General features: G+C 36.6%; 1 protein-coding gene across 1 annotated transcript in view; it reads left to right on the forward strand.

The window, feature by feature from the left end:
• Positions 1 to 18,987, forward strand: part of TGFB1 (transforming growth factor beta 1) — a 210,032-nt gene that overhangs the window by 91,009 nt on the left and 100,036 nt on the right. The window contains exon 3 of the mRNA XM_044062705.1: positions 10,927 to 11,047. Coding sequence (XP_043918640.1) covers positions 10,927 to 11,047 — 121 coding nt within the window. The remainder of the gene's footprint in view (positions 1 to 10,926; positions 11,048 to 18,987) is intronic.

An 18,987-nucleotide genomic window follows, 5' to 3' on the forward strand; every position in this document is an offset into this window, starting at 1 on the left:
TAGGTATTATGTGGAGATAATCTGACAATTGAAATTAACGTTATCTAGGATTATCTTTTCATTAGAAACTGTATGTAAGATCGAGCTTAGGATGCTTTCCAGAGTTGTTGTCTGGGGGAATGTTAAGCACTATAATAGATAGTTGTTTATCATTATGTAGTACAAGATGAGAGATGAGGAATTCACTGTTATGGAATTTGAGAATAAGTTTATTGCAGGTTAGGATTTCATGATAGTCAGGGTATAGTAAAGCTATTCCACCACCTTTTTTTGAGTTCTATCAGTCCTGATGATATTATAGCCAGAGAGTGAAATTTCAGCGTCAAGTGTGTGGGTTTAGCCATATTTCACTTATGGCAAGAATATCTGGTTTATTTTGGGAGATCCAGGCATGAATTTCTGAAATCTTATTACAGATGCTATGAGTATTCAAATAAATAAATGTAAGCATTTGGGTAAGTTTGAGGTAGGCAGGTTGGGTTTTGATGGTTTTGGTGAAGGTGGTATGTCCCATGTTTTGGAAGGTGGATGAACTGAGTAGGAAGGGGCATTTTAGATTCATAGTCAGTTACTAGGCTAATGACCAGGGTGGCTTTTCTAAGCCTATCCAAGTTTTCCTGAAAGAATAAGGACATCCTGTATCCAGACAGAACGTTGAGGGCAAGGGCATTTATGTCCATAAGGGACATGGGTGCAAGTACTGTGTAAATTTCCTATTCCCCATCCACTGGTCTAGGTAATAGATGAACTCGGCTTCATATGGATGGAAAGCATGTTCCATAGGAGGTATAGTCTCTGGGACACATACCTGTCTCTCCAGCATGTTCTGTTTAAGCCACAGACAAAATTCAGGCTGTAGACCTTGCATTTCTATCACTGTTTCACTATAGAATGTGCAGAAGATTCATAAGTGTGGAGTTTGCGGATGCCTTGTCAGCCAGGCATAGATCACCCCTCAACATTGTATGGGAGACCTAGTAGAGGGAAAGGGCTTTATGGTGCTCTGCATAAGGCAGGTTTGTTACACCATGTATTCTTTTTGTAAGGAACTTCTGAGGTTACTCTAGGTGCTACATATGCCTGGTCAGGTACATACCAAAGGGAGCATTGTACTCTGTGATTGGTTTGATAAGGGCAGAGCACAGTAGGATAATGACCTCTTTGGACCTAGATGCTGTGTTTGGCTTGGGATGAGTTTTTAGAGGTTGTTGGAAGTCAGAATGGGAGGATGGGCTGGGGCTGGGATGAATATCCCCACAGAGTGGTAAGAGAGAAAGATGGATATGATTGGTAAGCTTGTTTTGGTTTAATTTTGAGTGAATTTTATTTTGGTGTGGTAGGTGTGAGGATTTAGTAATTTAAATGTGAAGTAAAGACTGGGTGAGTCATTGTATATACTGGAAGGGATTAATGGTGAACTGGAATGATTTGAATGGTTAGAAGTGAAGCAGATAGTGGGAGAAATGTGTGTAAGATGAAGTTGTGTATGATAATTTGTAGGGTAATAAAACTGAAAGAGTAAGGATGCAGTAATGTTTAGCAGAAGCATGGTACGCAGGTTTGTAGAGAGATTGGTCAGTGAGACATTAGCTAATGTAATGAGGGAATAAATACAGGAGGCGTAGGAGTAGATAGATGAGTGGGGTGGGTGGAGTAAGGTGCGATCACTGGGGTCAGTAAATAAATATAAGGGATGAAGGAATGATGGCGAACTGAAGAACAGGTTTAGGAACTGTGAGCATATTATTGTGCCTGAGGTATGTCTGTATTTATGTGTATGCCTTTAAGACGGGTGGGATGTAGATGGAGTTCTGGAAGGAACTAGGCCCTATAAATGTAATGCCATGACAGATGGCTGGGTAATGGGGGTGGGAGTGAAGCTTAGCAGGACACAGCTCCAACACCAAGACAGAGGAAGATAATCAGTGCTTGTGTGACACTTTACAGAGTTTTCTCTAGGTAAAAATTACCTACATCTCATCTGTTAATCTTTCAAGTGTGGCATGTTATATAATAGGAGCAGTGGTCTAACACATGTATTGGATGTACATGGGTACATTGGCCACACTAATTAAATACCAGGGGTTGGTGGGCAGTGAGTAGCCTTGGATTTACTATGCCCAGTGTGGTGTAGCTATAGGAATGGAGTCTGAGTAGGTATGATGCTAGAAAGTGCAGCTAACTGAGGTAGACTTTTGCCTTTTAATATAAATCTGTTGTTGTAATGCACTTTTTAAGGGTTTCCTTTTCATGTCACATTTAGATATTGGGTAGGCAGAGTGGGCATGGAGTTTCCATTATATTTTTTAGCTTTTTTACTCTGAGGTGGGGCAAGAGCTATGACTTTGAAAGACAGCTTGCAAGTCAACTATGGCTGACTGCACTTTATATAAAAAATGTGAGTTTTGTTTGACAGATCTGCTTAAGTATTACTAATGCTGGCATTTTCATTCTTTTTCGAAGAATGGCTAAGTTTGCAGGTGAAAATGTCTGATGTTGGGTGAAGCAACCATATTTTTCTGCATGTAATGATTTTACAGTAGGAAGAGTTAAGCAGTTGACTACAGTGCTTTCTCTTGAAAATGTATTAAACTAAGTATAATTTAGCAATAACATCTGCAGAAGGCGTGTGTTGTACTGGAATTTAACAACTTTTATTACACTGTCATCACAGAGTATATCTGAGTGACCAAATATCTGCCAGCCATGGGTAAATCCCAGTGAAACCACAAACCACATCGAGCCACTTAAACTAGTGCCACACACACAAGTTCCAGACTTTCCTTTCCATGATGTTTTTCATATAAATAATTTTAAAACAAGAAGCTTTATTTGCACACTCCCTGATTACACTGAAGTGACAGTGGGCAAAAGTGCACTCTTGGACATAGTTTTCACAGACTTCAGCATGGTCTTTGTTGTAGCAAATCATGTCCTATCTCTCCACATAAACTTTGGCAAATAGACACATGGAGCACTTTTTGCCTGTGGCTTACAGATTTCTTTCAATACTGAATGCTATGAAAGAAGTAGAAACTACCTTGTCAGAAACTCAAATGTCTATAGCAGGTTTCTTACAAGTTCCTTTTTCAGTTAATAGTGCACTTCATTCTGTTTTAATTTCCCACATATTCTAAAGATTCTGTCCTGACATCTTGCAAATAGTGTACATTGCTGCCGTGGTGGTCTTCATACATCAACAGACTGCAAAATATTATCTGAAACTCAAAATTAAGCACTTATATCTGTGTCTGTGCCACTGAAAGTAATCACCTTATAAATGCTAATAAAACATCCAAGCTATTTGAACACCCATGAACTAGCTACATCCTTAAACAGGTTAACCCTTAAGATATCCTGGTCAGTACATGGGCTATTTCTAAATCTGCAATATGCTAACCTGTTCATCAAATGTGGAAGTCCTGTAGCTATTTCTACAAGATCTCATGACATCCTTATACTATATTTTACACTTCTTACTAGAACAGATATCTTTATAGTGCTTGCACTGGACATCACCTGTGACAACATACAGATTCACCTAAGAAATACCATGACTCATCCTGCATAGGATATTTATTCAAACCTAAATTTGCTGTCTTCTGTCCAGCTACACTTGTACGGCAAGATACAGGTTCCTAGGTGTGTAGTAGGCCAAAAAAGCACTAGGGCCTTTATAAGCCTAGCCATGCAACCCAAATGTGTCCCACAAGTTGTTGTATTGTAGACATCTATGTAAGGGGTGTATAATAGTTAGGACATGATTCATTGACTGCCTTTGTCCATCTGAGACATAGGCACCAGACCAGAGGTGAATTTCTGATTACACATCCACTGCTCCAAGTTGCCCTTAAATACGGTAAGGGAGGGACTTTGTTTCACATGAATGTGGGGGACCTATTCTAGAGAATGGCAATTCTCTGAGATACCAGTCTGTCTTCTCAATATGTCCTATTTATGCCACAAGCAAAATTTAGTTCTTTGGATCTAGTAGTTCTGGTGCTGTTTGTTTTGCGTCAGTAAATAAAACAAAGATTAATCAGTGCAAGACCCACAGATGCCTTGAACACCAAGCATAGGTCACCTCTCAGTAGTCTGTACGGGAATGAGAACCGAGATAAGGCTTTGAGGCAATCCACACAGGACACTGTGTTTACTATGCCCTGTATTCCTTTTGTGGACACTTCAGTTGCTGCATGTGTCTTGTCAGGTACACACCGAAGGAGATATTATACTCAGTGATGGGTATGATGAGGACTAAATGTAGTGGTTTGATGACTTCCCTGGACCTAGATGCCATGCACATACTTAGAAGTTGAGCAACACAGAAGGATTTTCTTTATACCCTGCACACATGTTGGCTGAAGGCTAGATTACTATCTGCTTAAGTTCCCAGATCCCAGGCTAGTGAGTCAACTCTTAAAGGTGTTTTATTGATGGCATAGTTTCCTGGAGTAAACAATTTCCCAGAAGGTACTATAATGCATTTCTTGGCATTTAGGTTCATAGGTTCATAGGTTCATAGGCAGGTATTAGGCTATCTGCCCGAAGGCATTTATAAGCCTAGCCAGAATCTGTTGGCTTTTGCCTCCTCCTTAGATTAGTTCCCTGTGCCTCTGTCCAGCAGATCCACTGAAGTGATCCCTGGGGTAAACTTTCTGTTTCCCATCCACACGTCAAGGTTTCTCTTGAAGAGTGCTAGTGAGGAGCTCTGCCTAATGTAGATTGCAATCTTGTTCCAAAGCATGGGAAGTCTCTGGGACAGGAATCTATCCCTCCAGCACATCCTATCTATTGTTGTGATGAGGTTTAGATCCCTAGACTGTATGGCTCGAGGGGATAAGGTTTTCTTTAGGTGGAGCATGTCCATCAATTCTGGGTTGGACATGGCCTTGTATGTCAGGCAGAGATCACCTCTGAGCAGACGGTATGCAACCAAGTACAGCTGGAGTTTCTTCACTCGAGCTGCATAGGGCATCTGTTTGAGGCCAGTGATCCTCTTGGTGAGGTACTTTTGTGGTCTTTCCAGCTGTTGCAGGTGTCTTGTAAGGTACATCCCAAATGGGGGGGTTGTACTCTATGATGGGTCTGATGAGTGATGAGTAGAGGGGCACAATGACCTCTTTTGATCTAGATGCAAACCCTTTTGTGATTAGGTGGGCCACATGGAAGGATTTTCTAACCACTTTGGCAATGTGATTATCAAAGGAGAGATTACTATCTACTTTGGTCCCCAGATCCCTTATTAGGTTTTCTGTATTTAGGGGACTATCACCTATGTGGTAGTTTGTAGGTACTTTGTTATTTCCAAAGGGAATAACTATGCACTTTTTGGCATTTAGTTTGAGACCATGATTTTGACACCAGGTATCCATCTCTGTGTCAGCTGGTCAGTCAATTATAGCCCCTAGTTTGCAGGTGTTTGCGAACTTGGTCAGCCATAGTCCTCCTGTGCTTGTCTGTACCTCTGAGAAGTATATACAGAACAGGAGGGGTCCTAGGACTGAGCCCTGGGGAACGCCACTTGTAACCAGTTTAGAGTCAGACCTAGCTCCCACATTTAGTTTTAAACCATGACTTTGGCACCAGTTATTTAGTCATGTTAGACCTTCCTATAGGATGTTTTGTCATAGGGAGATGATTTGACTGTAATGTAATTATCAGCAAGTCTGATGGGCTAGAGGCCTTTGACATTGTCTTTAACCTCTGATAAGTAGATTAGAAGGAGGAATGGGCTCAACACAGAGCCCTGAGAGACTCCACTATTGACTAGCTCTTTGTGGAGGTTGCCTCACCATTTCTAACTTCCTGGGTCTGTCTGTGAATCAGTTGGCTATCCAGCACATTATAAAGGGGAGCATGCCTAGTTCCGTAAGCTTGTTAACAATGCTAGTAGGGGTACTGTAATCGAATGCCATAGCCAGATCAAGGTAGGCAGTATGCATCACTTTAACATCATCCATTACCTTGGTGACCTTTACAAATATGTCTATCAGGTTCAGTAGGCATGACCTTCCTTTGACAAAGCCAGACTGGGATTGAGCCAGTGTCTGGAGTTCTCCTACGTCTTGGTTGATCATTTCTTTTTTTTAATTTCTCCAAATCTTTTGGGTTTCTAATACCATGATGGGAATGGACCCCATTCCTAAGTCAAAGTATAATTAGAGTTCATGAAATTAGTATTGTTTCAATCTTTGATACCAACCAGAAGTGCTCTCCGCAGTACCTACAATGTGCCCAGAAATAACTCCTGTAATTTGTAGAGAGTTACATGGATCAGTAACGTATATAAATACAATTGTAAATTCTTTTTTATAAGACACATTTCTCCTACTACTACTGGAACTGTCTGGGTATCTTTCTTCCACATTGCCCTCATTTCTGCCTGCAAATCCTGGTACTTTATGACTTTGTGTCTCTCTGTACATAAGACACTGTAGTCACTGGGTATAGCAATTTCAATAATCAATGCTACTTTTGTCTACATTTTATGGACTGCTATATCTGGTTTTCTCATATCTATTTTTTGAACTGTTGGTAATGGATGATCCCATGTGATATAAACTTCATCATTCTCTATGATACTTTGTGGCTCCTGTTTCCAGTGCTTTTCATCTACTTCAGTAGTATAATGTTTGCACAATCCCCACTGCAGCAGTCTTGCCACATTATTATGCCTTTCAGTATACAGTCCTTCTGCCATCAGTATATCACAACCAGCAACAAGATGTGCAACTGTTTCCAATTCTGTTTTACAAAACCTACATTTGTCTGTTTCTCCCACATGTTCAATGGACTTTGCAAACCAACTTGTATATAGTCCACTATCTTGGGCCAGCAATAGTAACCTTTCATCTTTTGGTTTAAATTCACCTTTCCTTAGCCATTCCTGCGTCCGATCCTGATTAACATGAGATTGTTCCAAGAGTTTTCTATACTTGCAACTATATTTATGCATTTTCCACATTTCTTGCCTTCTTATCTGATCCTTTACCTTATATTCTTTCTTTTGTTTTTTTTTTTTGGCACATTCAATTGCTGCCTGATTTTTATCTACTTCTAGTCTGATTTCCACTCCCACTTGATGCTGATATGCATCTATTAAACTAAGCAGGGAAGTCATCTTAGACTTATTCTCCTCACATTTCACAATTTTCACTATGTTTGGGTCTTGTGAGGGCAGCAGATATATATGCAGTCCCACTATTGCAGATCTATACATGTAATCAATTTCAAGGAAGCCCATATCTCCTTCAGAATGGAGAATATATAGTTCTGGTATGCACTTATTTTTATAAATCATTTGATGAGCATGAAGCATCCTTCTTGTTTTACTGTCCAAACTATCCATCATCATTTGGGGCCAGTCAATCACTCCAAAACTGTAAGTTAGGACAGAAAGAGCAAATTGGTTTATAGCTTGGACTTTGTTTCTCGATGTCAGTGCTGTTTTTAGTATTAATTTAAGTCCTCCAAAATATTCCTTACCAAGTTTTATTTGCATTTGTTCGTGTTTTATTGTTGAGGTGCTGTGGTTGTGTTGTCACCTCATAGCAAGACGTTGTCCCATTCAATTCTCAGCTAGAGTGTCTTCTGTGTGGAGGCATGCATGAATGGGCATGCCTTCGTTGAAGGTTGTGCGCCATGGCTGGTAACCCGGTATGTAAAAATCCACTACCAATCATTAGCAGACCGGAGTTCCGCTGTGGCGACCCCTAACCGGGAAAAGCCGAAAGACACAAACAAACTTCATCACTTCCCAAATAGTTATACACTCCCTCTTGCTCAAGTTCTTTTATATCACATTCCTGTCCCAGATTGATATTTTCTTGATGCTGCAGCTTTCCTGCTTTAAAGGTTGCTTTTGCACATTTATCAAGACCAAATGACATTCGTGTATCATCTGAAAAAGTTTTGATCACTTGCAGTTGTGCTTTCATTTCCTTATCTGATGAACTATACAATTTTAAATCATTGACAAAAAGAAGATGAGAAGTCTTTACACTGTTGTTTTTTGGGAGCCAAGTTATAGCCATGACCTAATCTGTTAATAGACAGTTTAACAGATTATGGCAAGACAGAGTAGCAGTGGTGACAGAGAGTCACCCTGGAATATCCCCGTTTGAATTTTTATCCTTGGATTAATAATTTATCCTTTATCATGGCTTAACTGGAAAGTTGTTTGCCACTATTTCATGGTTGCTGTAATGTAATAAATCAGTGTAGAGTGTAATCAATGTAGAGTGTATCTTATACAATTTAAGCATTGTTTTATCCATGAATGTGGGATACTATCAAATGCTTTTTTTGTAATCTATCCATGCCATAATTTGATTCTTCCCCTTTTTGCACTCTCCGCTATGACTTTAACATCAAATGATCTTTTGTCCATATAATATATATAATATAATATAATATAGTATAAGTCTTTTATTACTTTTTTTGTTCATGATTGAGTTTTCTTCTAAATGACTATAAACTCTGTCTGCACCAATTCCAGTGTATAGTTTATATGTTGTTGGAAGGCAAGTTATTAGTCTATAGCTTTTAGGATGGCTTGCAGATTCACTCTTAAGTAAGAGTATTGTTTTTCCTGTTGTTAGCCAGGCTGGTGTCTGTTCGGGGTACGCATCTAAATAGTTCTTATTCATGGCTAAATCTTCATGTAAAGATGTTAATACTTTTAACCAGAAGTTAGGTACTGCATCTGGGCCTGGGTTTTCGCTTTTCTTAACTTTGTTTCTATCTCTCTGGGAGCTACTTCTTCCCATTGCATATCCTGTACATTTGAACTTTGTATTTTTCTTTTGCTTCTATCCTTTTAGCATCATTGTTATGTTACATAGGGTCTTCATAGATATTTCTCGAAAATGTTTCTACTTCTTTTTTTTAATCATTTCCATTATGACTTTGCAAATAAGAGTAGTCAGACTAATGGGTCTGTAGTTTTATGGATGTGTTGATGGTTTTCCTTTATGAAGGGAGATGACCGTTGCAGTCCATGGCACAAAGCCTGTTTTGAGACAATATTAAACAGTGATGCCATTGGCCATTAAAGGTTATATTTTAGACTATTAAGGAGGCATCCTGCAATGTTATCTGGCTTCATTGAGGCTGTGTTCTTGGCCTTAGTGAGCGGTAGCCAGGACATGCTTTCTAGCTATAGTGGGAGGGGATATGTTTGAGGGTATTTCTTGGGAGGGTGGCTGGTGGATAAAGTTGAAAATTATTTTTTTTTCCAACAGGTTCTCCATATTGCCATGGTCAGCGAATGTGGTACCATTAATCATCAGTTCAGCACACCGCTGTGTGCTGCCCTTGAGTTTTCTGACACAGCTGAAGGAGGTCTTATGGTTTTGCCACCACAAATGCCCCAGTTTCATGCTCAGATTCTACTTTCCCTTGAAATAAATAAGACCCAAGAGGCCTGAAACATCCTTTATCTATACAAATATATCATAGTTCACCTCACCTCCTTGGCTGCTGATAGCTAAGCTCAGAACTTCTGTCTTTTCTGACTTGTTGCATCCCAAATCACTTTTTCATATTACACAAAAATCTTAACTGCTAAACTAGTTTTGTCAAGCTACAACTGTATAAGTACATCTTCTTAAGAGTAACCAGAAATTCTACCATCATTTTTAAGCATACTTTCTGCTGTTTTCCACCACACCACTTTTCAAATTGTTTTCTGCTCTAAAGTTGTTTATTAGAAGTCAACCATTCATAAATAATGGCAAACAGTAAGTACTTCAGCTCCGTGGGTCCTTCCTGCTGACATCTTACTCCCTGATGTAATTTGACACTAACTATTATGATAGTTTTTTTTTGTGTAGAATATGTAAAACATGTCCTACTCAAAGACTTTGGATATATAAAATGCGTTATAGTGTTCTCTTCTACTTTCAGACTGCTCCAGACTATACATACACTATATTGCTCATAGGTTCATGTAACCAGATGTGATCCACAAATTAGATTCATATAGGGTGGGGATTTAATGACTGCATCTGTCCTGTCTCAGCTGACAATGTTCCATGTTTTAAAATGGTAATTATATCTAGTACTGTACATTTCATGTTCTGTTTGCTTTTTCTCTTCTTATCCCAGAACAAAGTATGCTGGTATATTATATTCTAGCTACTCTTTCACAATTTCCTGTGCTTTGACAGTTTATAAAATCTCTTTAACATGTCTTCTTTTGAGATTGTGTCAGTATTGTGATTGTAACATTATGAATTGAAACTATTTTATGTCCACTACCTTCATTAATTTTAAGATACAATGTTTAGACAATTGTGATTCGTGGTTGCATCTGAAAATAAACAAAAGGAAAAAAAAAATATTTATATGTTTACCTGTAAGCTTTCCTGCTTTTGTTTACAGACTAAGTACTCTTATCAAAAAAGAAAATAAAAGTAAATTAATAAGACATAATGGATGTGAGGCTACTTATCATAGGTATTTATTTATTCCTATGTATATGTGTAGAAAACTTTCAGTAATTTACTTTATTCTTTATTACATGAAAAGAGTAGCTTTATGAACTTATTTTATATTTACATAGTTTGAGTTCTTATGCATGATGATTTAAAATATCGATATTCAAATTTCCTGTTAAGTTTCTTTGGTAGTGCTACTGAAACTTGTTCTGAATGAGCAGAGTTTAGAAGTAAATGTGGGAATACATCAATACATGGTCAGCAGTGACATCAGTCTATTGTTATTATTATTAGTCGTAGTCTAGAAAATCGTATGTGGTCCAGATGGTAATTACCTAGCAAGTCGATTACTCTGTCTTATCGTAAACCCACAATCTAACATGTTCTGCTATTCTTAATGCAGTATTTCTTTACTTCTCAGCTGAATAACATATATGAATATCACATTTTTTCTTATATACCTCTATGTTTTGTTCATTTCTAGCTCTATAAAGACAAGACTAAACAGCGTTACATTGAAAGCCGAATTTTGGTGCTAAAAGATGTTGATGAATGGATTTCATTTGATGTAACGCAATATGTTAAACAGTGGCTGAACAATGACGGTAAGACCCTCTATATGAATGAGTGTAATAATTTCACTTGCAGAACAGGTACTGCACCAGGTATACTGTTACATATGTAATGTCTCATAGGGTCTTCAGTGGACAGAGCCCATTTTTCAGAGGAGGTATATGGAAAAAAGCACCATGAAGCATCAAGGATAGACAGACAACAGCATATTAAAGGGCAAGCAACATGATATTTTCCAGTTGAATTGAACTAACAGAAAAAATAGTAAAATATAATACAAATGAATATGATTTTAGCAGGAATGCAAAGGCAAACAGTTGTTTAACAAGAAGTAGATCCTTACACGTTAAGAAGTGGGTAGCATACAACTGACAAAATTAAAAGAAAAGCACCATAAGTAATAACTCCAATGTAAGGTGGCTGTTAATATTATTATTGTTATTAGTGTCATAAGTGGAGCAGACTGTCTAAATGCAACATTTAAAGCAAGAAATCCAGATGAAGATATATGTACTATGATTTGTGAAAGGGTTGCACAAATGGCTGTTGTGTAAACCCTGAGCATTTATTATAAGTTTGACTTGTGTTGTGTTGGAAGTTCCCTTTAAGTAACACTACAGAGCAGTGCTATACAAAGGCTAAACGGGTGCTTATACTCAGCACAGCTGTGTGTGAGTTTTCTTCCAAATAGTGTTGAAGGAAAGTTTGTGTTGTTGCTGGTGCTCTATGAAAGACAAACTGTTTGGGTATAAAAGAAAAAGGATAAGTGTTTCTGGCACAGTTGTTGGGAGTGCTCGATAAAAGACCTCTGTTCTGTAAATTGTGAAAATGTGTTTGTTTTTGACTGTTACACAAAATCCTGAAGAGCAAGTCTGTATCTTCTTGCCTCTTGTTTAAGGCTTTTACGTGATACCGGGCTGCCCGGCTGTTGCTTGAAGATATACATGAATAAACTACCTCTTGCATGAGCTATTTTGTAAAGCAAACTGCTACATTTGTTTTGTTTAAAGCTGATTTGTTTGTCCTCAAGCCTAAAAAGGCCAACATTTCAGTCTGTATATTCAGCCAACTGTTAGTGGGGTAATTTTCTCTGGCTAAGAGTTCCTAGTAAAATTCTACTATTTTTCTAAAAAGCTGTTTTCCTTATAGGAAAAAAAAAAACAAACATTTGCTTTGTTTCCTGCTGAACAGATGCATGTTTGGATAAGTAATGAGGCAGAATTGAAGCAATGTTTTTTGTCAAGATTTATCATAACTTTATTATAACCAAATGTAAAGAAGTATTGCTCTGTGCTAAATTTCCATTATAATCAAATGCTATCCATACTGCTGGTAAAATTATTTATTTTCATGATTTTGTGCAGAATGATTTATTTATTTTTTATTTTTATTAGTCCAACTGAGTCAAAAGCCCACTTTCAGCAGATGCCCAGGCCCCTAGTAAATTGTATTAAATTTTAGTTTGAGATATGTCAGTACAGAAGCAGAAGCTCTACATAAATCAAGAAAACATAACATTTATGTTTAAATTGCAGTATTAATTTAACAAAAACTCAATACAGGTTGAATGTTTATATTGTTAGTTTACTGGATCTTCCAATACAGGGACTCTTACAAATCTTGTAAACTCAGATTTGATTTCCATTTGATTTAGTTGGTCTCCCGTTATGTATTAGGTGACTCTAGAGACCTGTGTAACTGAGGCTGAAGCTGCTGTGACGGTCCATGAAAACAGCAGTCACATGATAAAACACAGCTGTTCAGTGACCTCTATTACACAGTTAAGTAGAGGAAGACTGATGTCTATTAGGGTGCTTTCTTCATCTTATAAAACCAAACATCTGTTTCATACTGTGTTTGTACTGAATTAAAAACACTACCATCATAGCATCTTAAACTACAGATGCTTTTAATGGGCTATTTTAACAAGAATTTCAACAGATGAACTGGAGGATCTCAGTTTTGTAAGCTTAGCCAGCTCCTGGTTTGTGATACATCTATGATATTTATTAAGAAATGTTTGCCTGTGTTTCCAGTACTTCCTGCATTTAAGTCCACTAAATTAAGTAACAGGCATGACTATATGTCTTTATTGCATTTGTTTTTCACGTGAAGATTTTTTCCTTTGGGACTCTACTAAAAATGGATTGTATCCAGTCAGAGCTTCCCAGTCAGTATGTCTAAGTCAAACAATTAATTTATCAACAATGCTAACTGTCCATCAACAACTAACTGCTGTCTTCAGTGTTAATGCTAATGTCTTATATTGCACCATTGCATTGTAATACTGGGATTCTAAACAACCCTGAAATGCAAAACCTGTTTAACCTGCTCAAGTTAAGTTTAGCAATAAATAATCAGATATTTTACTTTTTTTATTCGACTTTTACATTACTGTCTATTTGGATATTATTGCACAGCATTGCAGTTATGCTAGCTGTGTGTATTTTCAAATATTATTGTACTCTGTACTTTACCAATCTTTGTCTTAATTACCAAATACATAGAGAGCAACTATTGGCTGATGTTATCCTAACACCCTACCTACAAATCATTTGTTACTTGCGTACTAACAAGCCCCCTATATATATATATATATATATATGTATATATATATATATATATATATATATATATATATATATATATATATATATATGCCCATGATACTCAGAGCACAAATAGTTTGGGGTGAGTGGCTAGGCTTGTAAGGGTCTTAGTGTTAATTAGCTGAGTAACAACCTATAAACCTATTAATCCTGTATGGTTTCCTGCAATAATTCAAATGTAAACTAAGCAATGTAGACTTTAATGCATAACTCCACTACCATACCTGAGGCAACAATCACCAATTTATAACACCAGACAAAGAGACCCCTCCATTATATCCATAAAAATCATAACAATTTAGTTAAAAAATGATAAACAGTCACGAAACCTCAAAGAATACATACATACATGCAAATATTTCAAGGTCAGGCATTAATGCCCTTCTAGCTTGCCAATGTACCAAAAGACTTGTTCCCGTAATAAGTGCCCAGGCTGTTATTAAAAATATCTGAACTAGTACTTCCTTTAATGTAATTTGGTAGTCTGTTCCATGCATCAGCTCCTCTGCCAGAGAACCAATTAGTACACTTTTCATTCCTATAGAATCTTTTACATAGGTTGTCTGATGATTGTCTACTACTTTTTATAACCCCAACCATTCCCAGAAGTAGTTGCTTCTAAATGCCCCATATACCTGAATAAGATATCCTCTTAGATATCTGTAAAAGACACTGTACAAGTTCAGATATATTAGTCTTTCATAATGACTTAAATTTTCATATCCATGGATGCCCTTGGTATATTTCTGCTGTACTCTTTCCAGTTTACTCATGCTTGTTTTATTATAGGGTTTCCATATTGTTATTCCATACTCAAGTTTGGGTCTAATGTAACTAACAAAAAATGGCTTCATCATTTTTGATTTCCTAGATTCCCTAGACTTTATAACCTATAGTTCTATAACTATCATTAACCAATTGCTTGATATGATTAGAAAAACTCATAGCTGAATCTATTCATATACCCAGGTCCTTAAATGAGCCTACAGTTTCAATCACTGTGTGCTATATTAAATATTCACCTTTTAATTTATGTCTCCCAAATCTCATATGCTTAATTTTTTATGTATTTATTAGCATAGTATTTTCCTGTGCCCAAATGGTCAATTTAGTCAAATTATTTTGCAGACATGCCTTATCTGTAACACATGCAATCAGTTTACCCAATTTCAGATCATCTGCATATAGACTGTAAAACACCTCAGATGAAAAAGTTAGGTCTAAAATATACAATCTAAACTAATAAGGACCTAGGACAGAGCCCTGTGGGACACCCTGACTGTAACCAAGGATTTCACCTGCCCAGTTGCTGTATGATACTTGCTATGCCCTATTTGTAAGCCATGTAGCTATCATAGAACTGTAGTCATGAATATTGAAAGATATCTTGCAGTCCCTTTATGTATGCATGTATGACTAAAAAAATCCCTTCACAAATGCAAATTCTCCTAGAGATCCCCTTCCTTGAATATTACATGCTTTTTTCTTGGTTTCAGTCAGTATAATTAAAAGCATTGTGATTTTCTGTTAGTTCCTTTAAAATTCCAATTCATAACGTCTAAAACTGTTGGCTAGCAACAGTCTTAAACCACTTTTACTTAAATTCACTGCACCATCCATTTAAAAACCATCTGAGAGAAGCATGCTCTCTGTATTTCTCCTTCACAGATTCAGGTACGTTTTCCTGCTGTTCTCTTCATAACCTGTATCTGAGAGAAAACAGTAGAGCGTCAGTGCAAGGATTACTCTAACAATGACATCTTGCAAATCAAGCAAGGGACTTGGAAAAAAGAAACACAGTCGTATCTTCCTAAAATCCTCTCAAACCTATACAGATTTTTCAAACATCTTCTTACAGCCAATAACATGACCTAAAGTGTACCATAAAACATTAAATAATATCCCAGATTTGTCCACTGTAAACCAATTATCCAGTTTGCTCATCTTCATTAAAGCCCATTGTTTGCAACTTTCAACAGATGCCTTTAAAAGAGGACTTATTTTTCCAGACATCTTTTTGCAGAAGAACACAGTGACTCCTGTTATCTAGCCTTATTTGCTTGAGCTGTCAAAATATCCCATTGACAGCCCACAAGTACTTTAACAAATGTCCATCATTCTTCTGCTTCCTACTGTACGTCACCCTGCCTAATCTCAACCAGGAATGCCTCACCAACATCTTCTTAAAGCACATTGTCCTGCTACTCCACATGGAGTAATATGGGCACTATGCACATATTCCTTCCTTATCCATCCAACCTCATTTTAAAAATGCCCAGGTATGAGGCCACGTATGACTCTGAAAAGCAATAAAGAGGAACAGAGTACGGTCAGAAAAAGAAGACAGATTTGTAAAGGGCAGCACCACTCCAAGCCCCAAATAAACAAATCAATATACCAAGCTTGTTCACTGCTAAATTACATGGGACCAACCACCTGTTCTAAATTGCTAAAACTGTTTTCCATTCATCCCAGTTAATTCACCTTTTGTACCATTTTGACATATTTTTGCATCATGACAATGGGATGCCCTCAGAAATGTGACAAAAACCATCATACAATCATATAATGGAAAGACTGGAACTATATAAAAACTGTAAAAAAGTATCTGTGCATTGTCTTTCTAAATAACATCATGCCATTTCTTCAGTCTGTCATAATAATGACCAGAAGTAGTATTTGTTGATCATAGTGTTTATGCACATTTTTTTAGTTGTAATTTGCAAACATGCTACTTTCCTCTCACATTTGAAAATTAAACAAGACCTGTTGATATCTTTTTTCCAATATTTATTTTATCGTATTTTACAATATTTGATGTACAATCCATAAAACAAAAAGAAAAAGAAAAACTTATGCAATGACAATGTCTTATAGACAGATAGACCTTGATAACATAAATAGCGAATAAGTGCCTTTTAACTTCTTATCTTGAAATATCAGAATTCCAATTTCTAAAGAATCAGGTCACAGGTATATACAGTTAGATTATTTGGATTATAACAGGCATAAGTTTAGAAATAAGTGGTGAATAAGAGGATAATTTTACTCAAACTATATACAACTATTTACATATAGTGCTACAATTTGTTAAAATTAGTAAATAATCACAACATTGCTATGAAAATCAAGAATAAACTGTCAGAGACTTCCACAAGTTATTTCTCAAGAGGAAAAACCTCCAAATGTGAGCAGGGACAGGTTGATAGATATGTCATGTTATAATTTATTTCAAAATGTGTTCAAGGGTAAGATTAAAAAAATTTATATATTTCACTAACTTTTTTCTATTACCTATAATCAGTTTGTGAGATGTGATATATTTAGAGGCCATGTTAGTAAAACCCTTCCACTTTATTAAGACCTGTAGAGATCTTTATTGTTTGGTAACATAATGACTCAGTGTTAAGATTTCTACCTCACAGTTCCTGGGTCTGTGGTTCAATCCTTTCACCTGTTTTACTAATACTGTTCTGCAGTTTTTATGGTTGTTCATATTTGTTTTCCCCCAAATGCTGATGAAATGTTTGCACAACATTGACACTTGATCCCGTGTCCTGGGTTAAGGTTAAAATCATCCATGGACCAGCCTGGGAAGCAAGTGGTAACCTGGTAAAGTTAACAAAAATGCTAAACAGGTCTGGCAGATAGCACAGAGTGTTAAAGCTATAAGTTGCTTTCTGTAGTTCAGGGCTTGACTCCCACAGACTCCATTTGCCTACAGTGTGACTGCAAACAAGTGACTTAAGTAGACAGTGCTCTAGGATGGTTTGGAAAATTTGGCTAGGCTCCTCAATGCTCTCTTGGACTGCATACCTAGTAATTACTTAAGAAAGTACAACAGTAAAACAATCTCAATAAAAAACAAGTAATCAAATAAGAGGAAGGCAGTACACTACAACCGTGAAATGTAGCGCTTTCATTCTCTTTATTTTTAAACAGAACTTCATCAGAAATAAAACATAACTTCCCAAGCTAAATTTAAAAAGACCGCTCACAGGTGACATGATTTTAAACCAATTAAAAAGCATGGTTAATTAATAAATATTAATACAGAAATACTGAAAATAAATAACTAATCTGTTCACAAAAACACTAAATGTTTCTTAAACCTTTGTCAAAACATATCGGTTATTAAAACAAAAATTCAATGTAGACCTACAGCCTATGTGCTAAAAGAAAGCATTTTAAATTTACGTGTTCATTTAGTCCTGGTTTAACATCACATTGCAAATGTAATTGCCACATTGCTTCACAAAATTCCAACAAAACATTGTAATTATCAACTAAATTGTTTAAATCTAACTTATCAAGTACAAAAAAACTAAACTTTCTGAAATCTTTACAAATAATGGAATGCTTAGCCAGAGCATTATTTAGGTCTTTTTTTCAGATGGCCAATGTATGCTCATATATTTCTTTTATTTATTTACTTATGAAAGTATGAACATAAATGCCACTGAGTTCCACAGAGATCATTCAGTTATTGGCTATTAGCAGTGGAATTTCCCTGGAGCCCTGGTAGCAAAAATAAGTTGCAAATGGACTGCTTCACACTTAGTTTCATCTGAATTTAAATGACAGTGCTGAACAGGCATTTTTTTACTTTTACTACTGACAGCAGCTTGTTTCATGAACTTGCATAATAATAACCCCATGCCACATGGTATAATTATTGTAGAAATATCTCCTTTACAAGAGGATATGGTAAACAAAAGGTATTTTGCTTGCATAACAGGCACCATAGCAGATTCCTGAAGAATATAAATATTAGCTTTCTGAATTGAGACATTTTGTATTTTGCATTTTCTGGCAAAATGACTACAGTGACATGTGACTGACACAAAAAAACAACTATCATTGAAACATGACGAAAGCGCTCATATTCAAGTGTAGTATGTTCCTGTGAGCTGGTCTTTGTGCTTTATTTATTTTTTACAAGTACCATTGAAACAGCTATAGTGTATGAATCAGCCACTGATAAGTTTATTTCCTTTGCTGACCACATACATGCATATCCTGTGTTTGAAAACAGAGTTGAATACTGATAAGTTGCAATGTTTTACTGCTGAGGGTGATAATATTCTTGGGAACCACAGAAAGAATTGAAGATGAGAAGCTTTACAACTAAGACAAGGGGCTGGTCTCAGTACTAATCGGTGACATTAATGAGGTCTGAAGAAGCATGTCACATATAAAAGACTCCGGTGTATTTTTACTCTCCTCTACATACTGAATGACAAACTGCTTTATATCTCCAATGTTTCTAAGTCACCCCCAAGTATTGCTTCAAGTTCATGTGTATTTTCTGTTTTACATTTAGCTAAGGAGATGTATTACTGGAAGTATTAAATGGCACTCAA

Source organism: Protopterus annectens, chromosome 1.part0 (genome assembly GCF_019279795.1).
Source record: "Protopterus annectens isolate FY-2018-M chromosome 1.part0, PAN1.0, whole genome shotgun sequence".
NCBI lineage: Eukaryota > Metazoa > Chordata > Ceratodontiformes > Protopteridae > Protopterus > Protopterus annectens.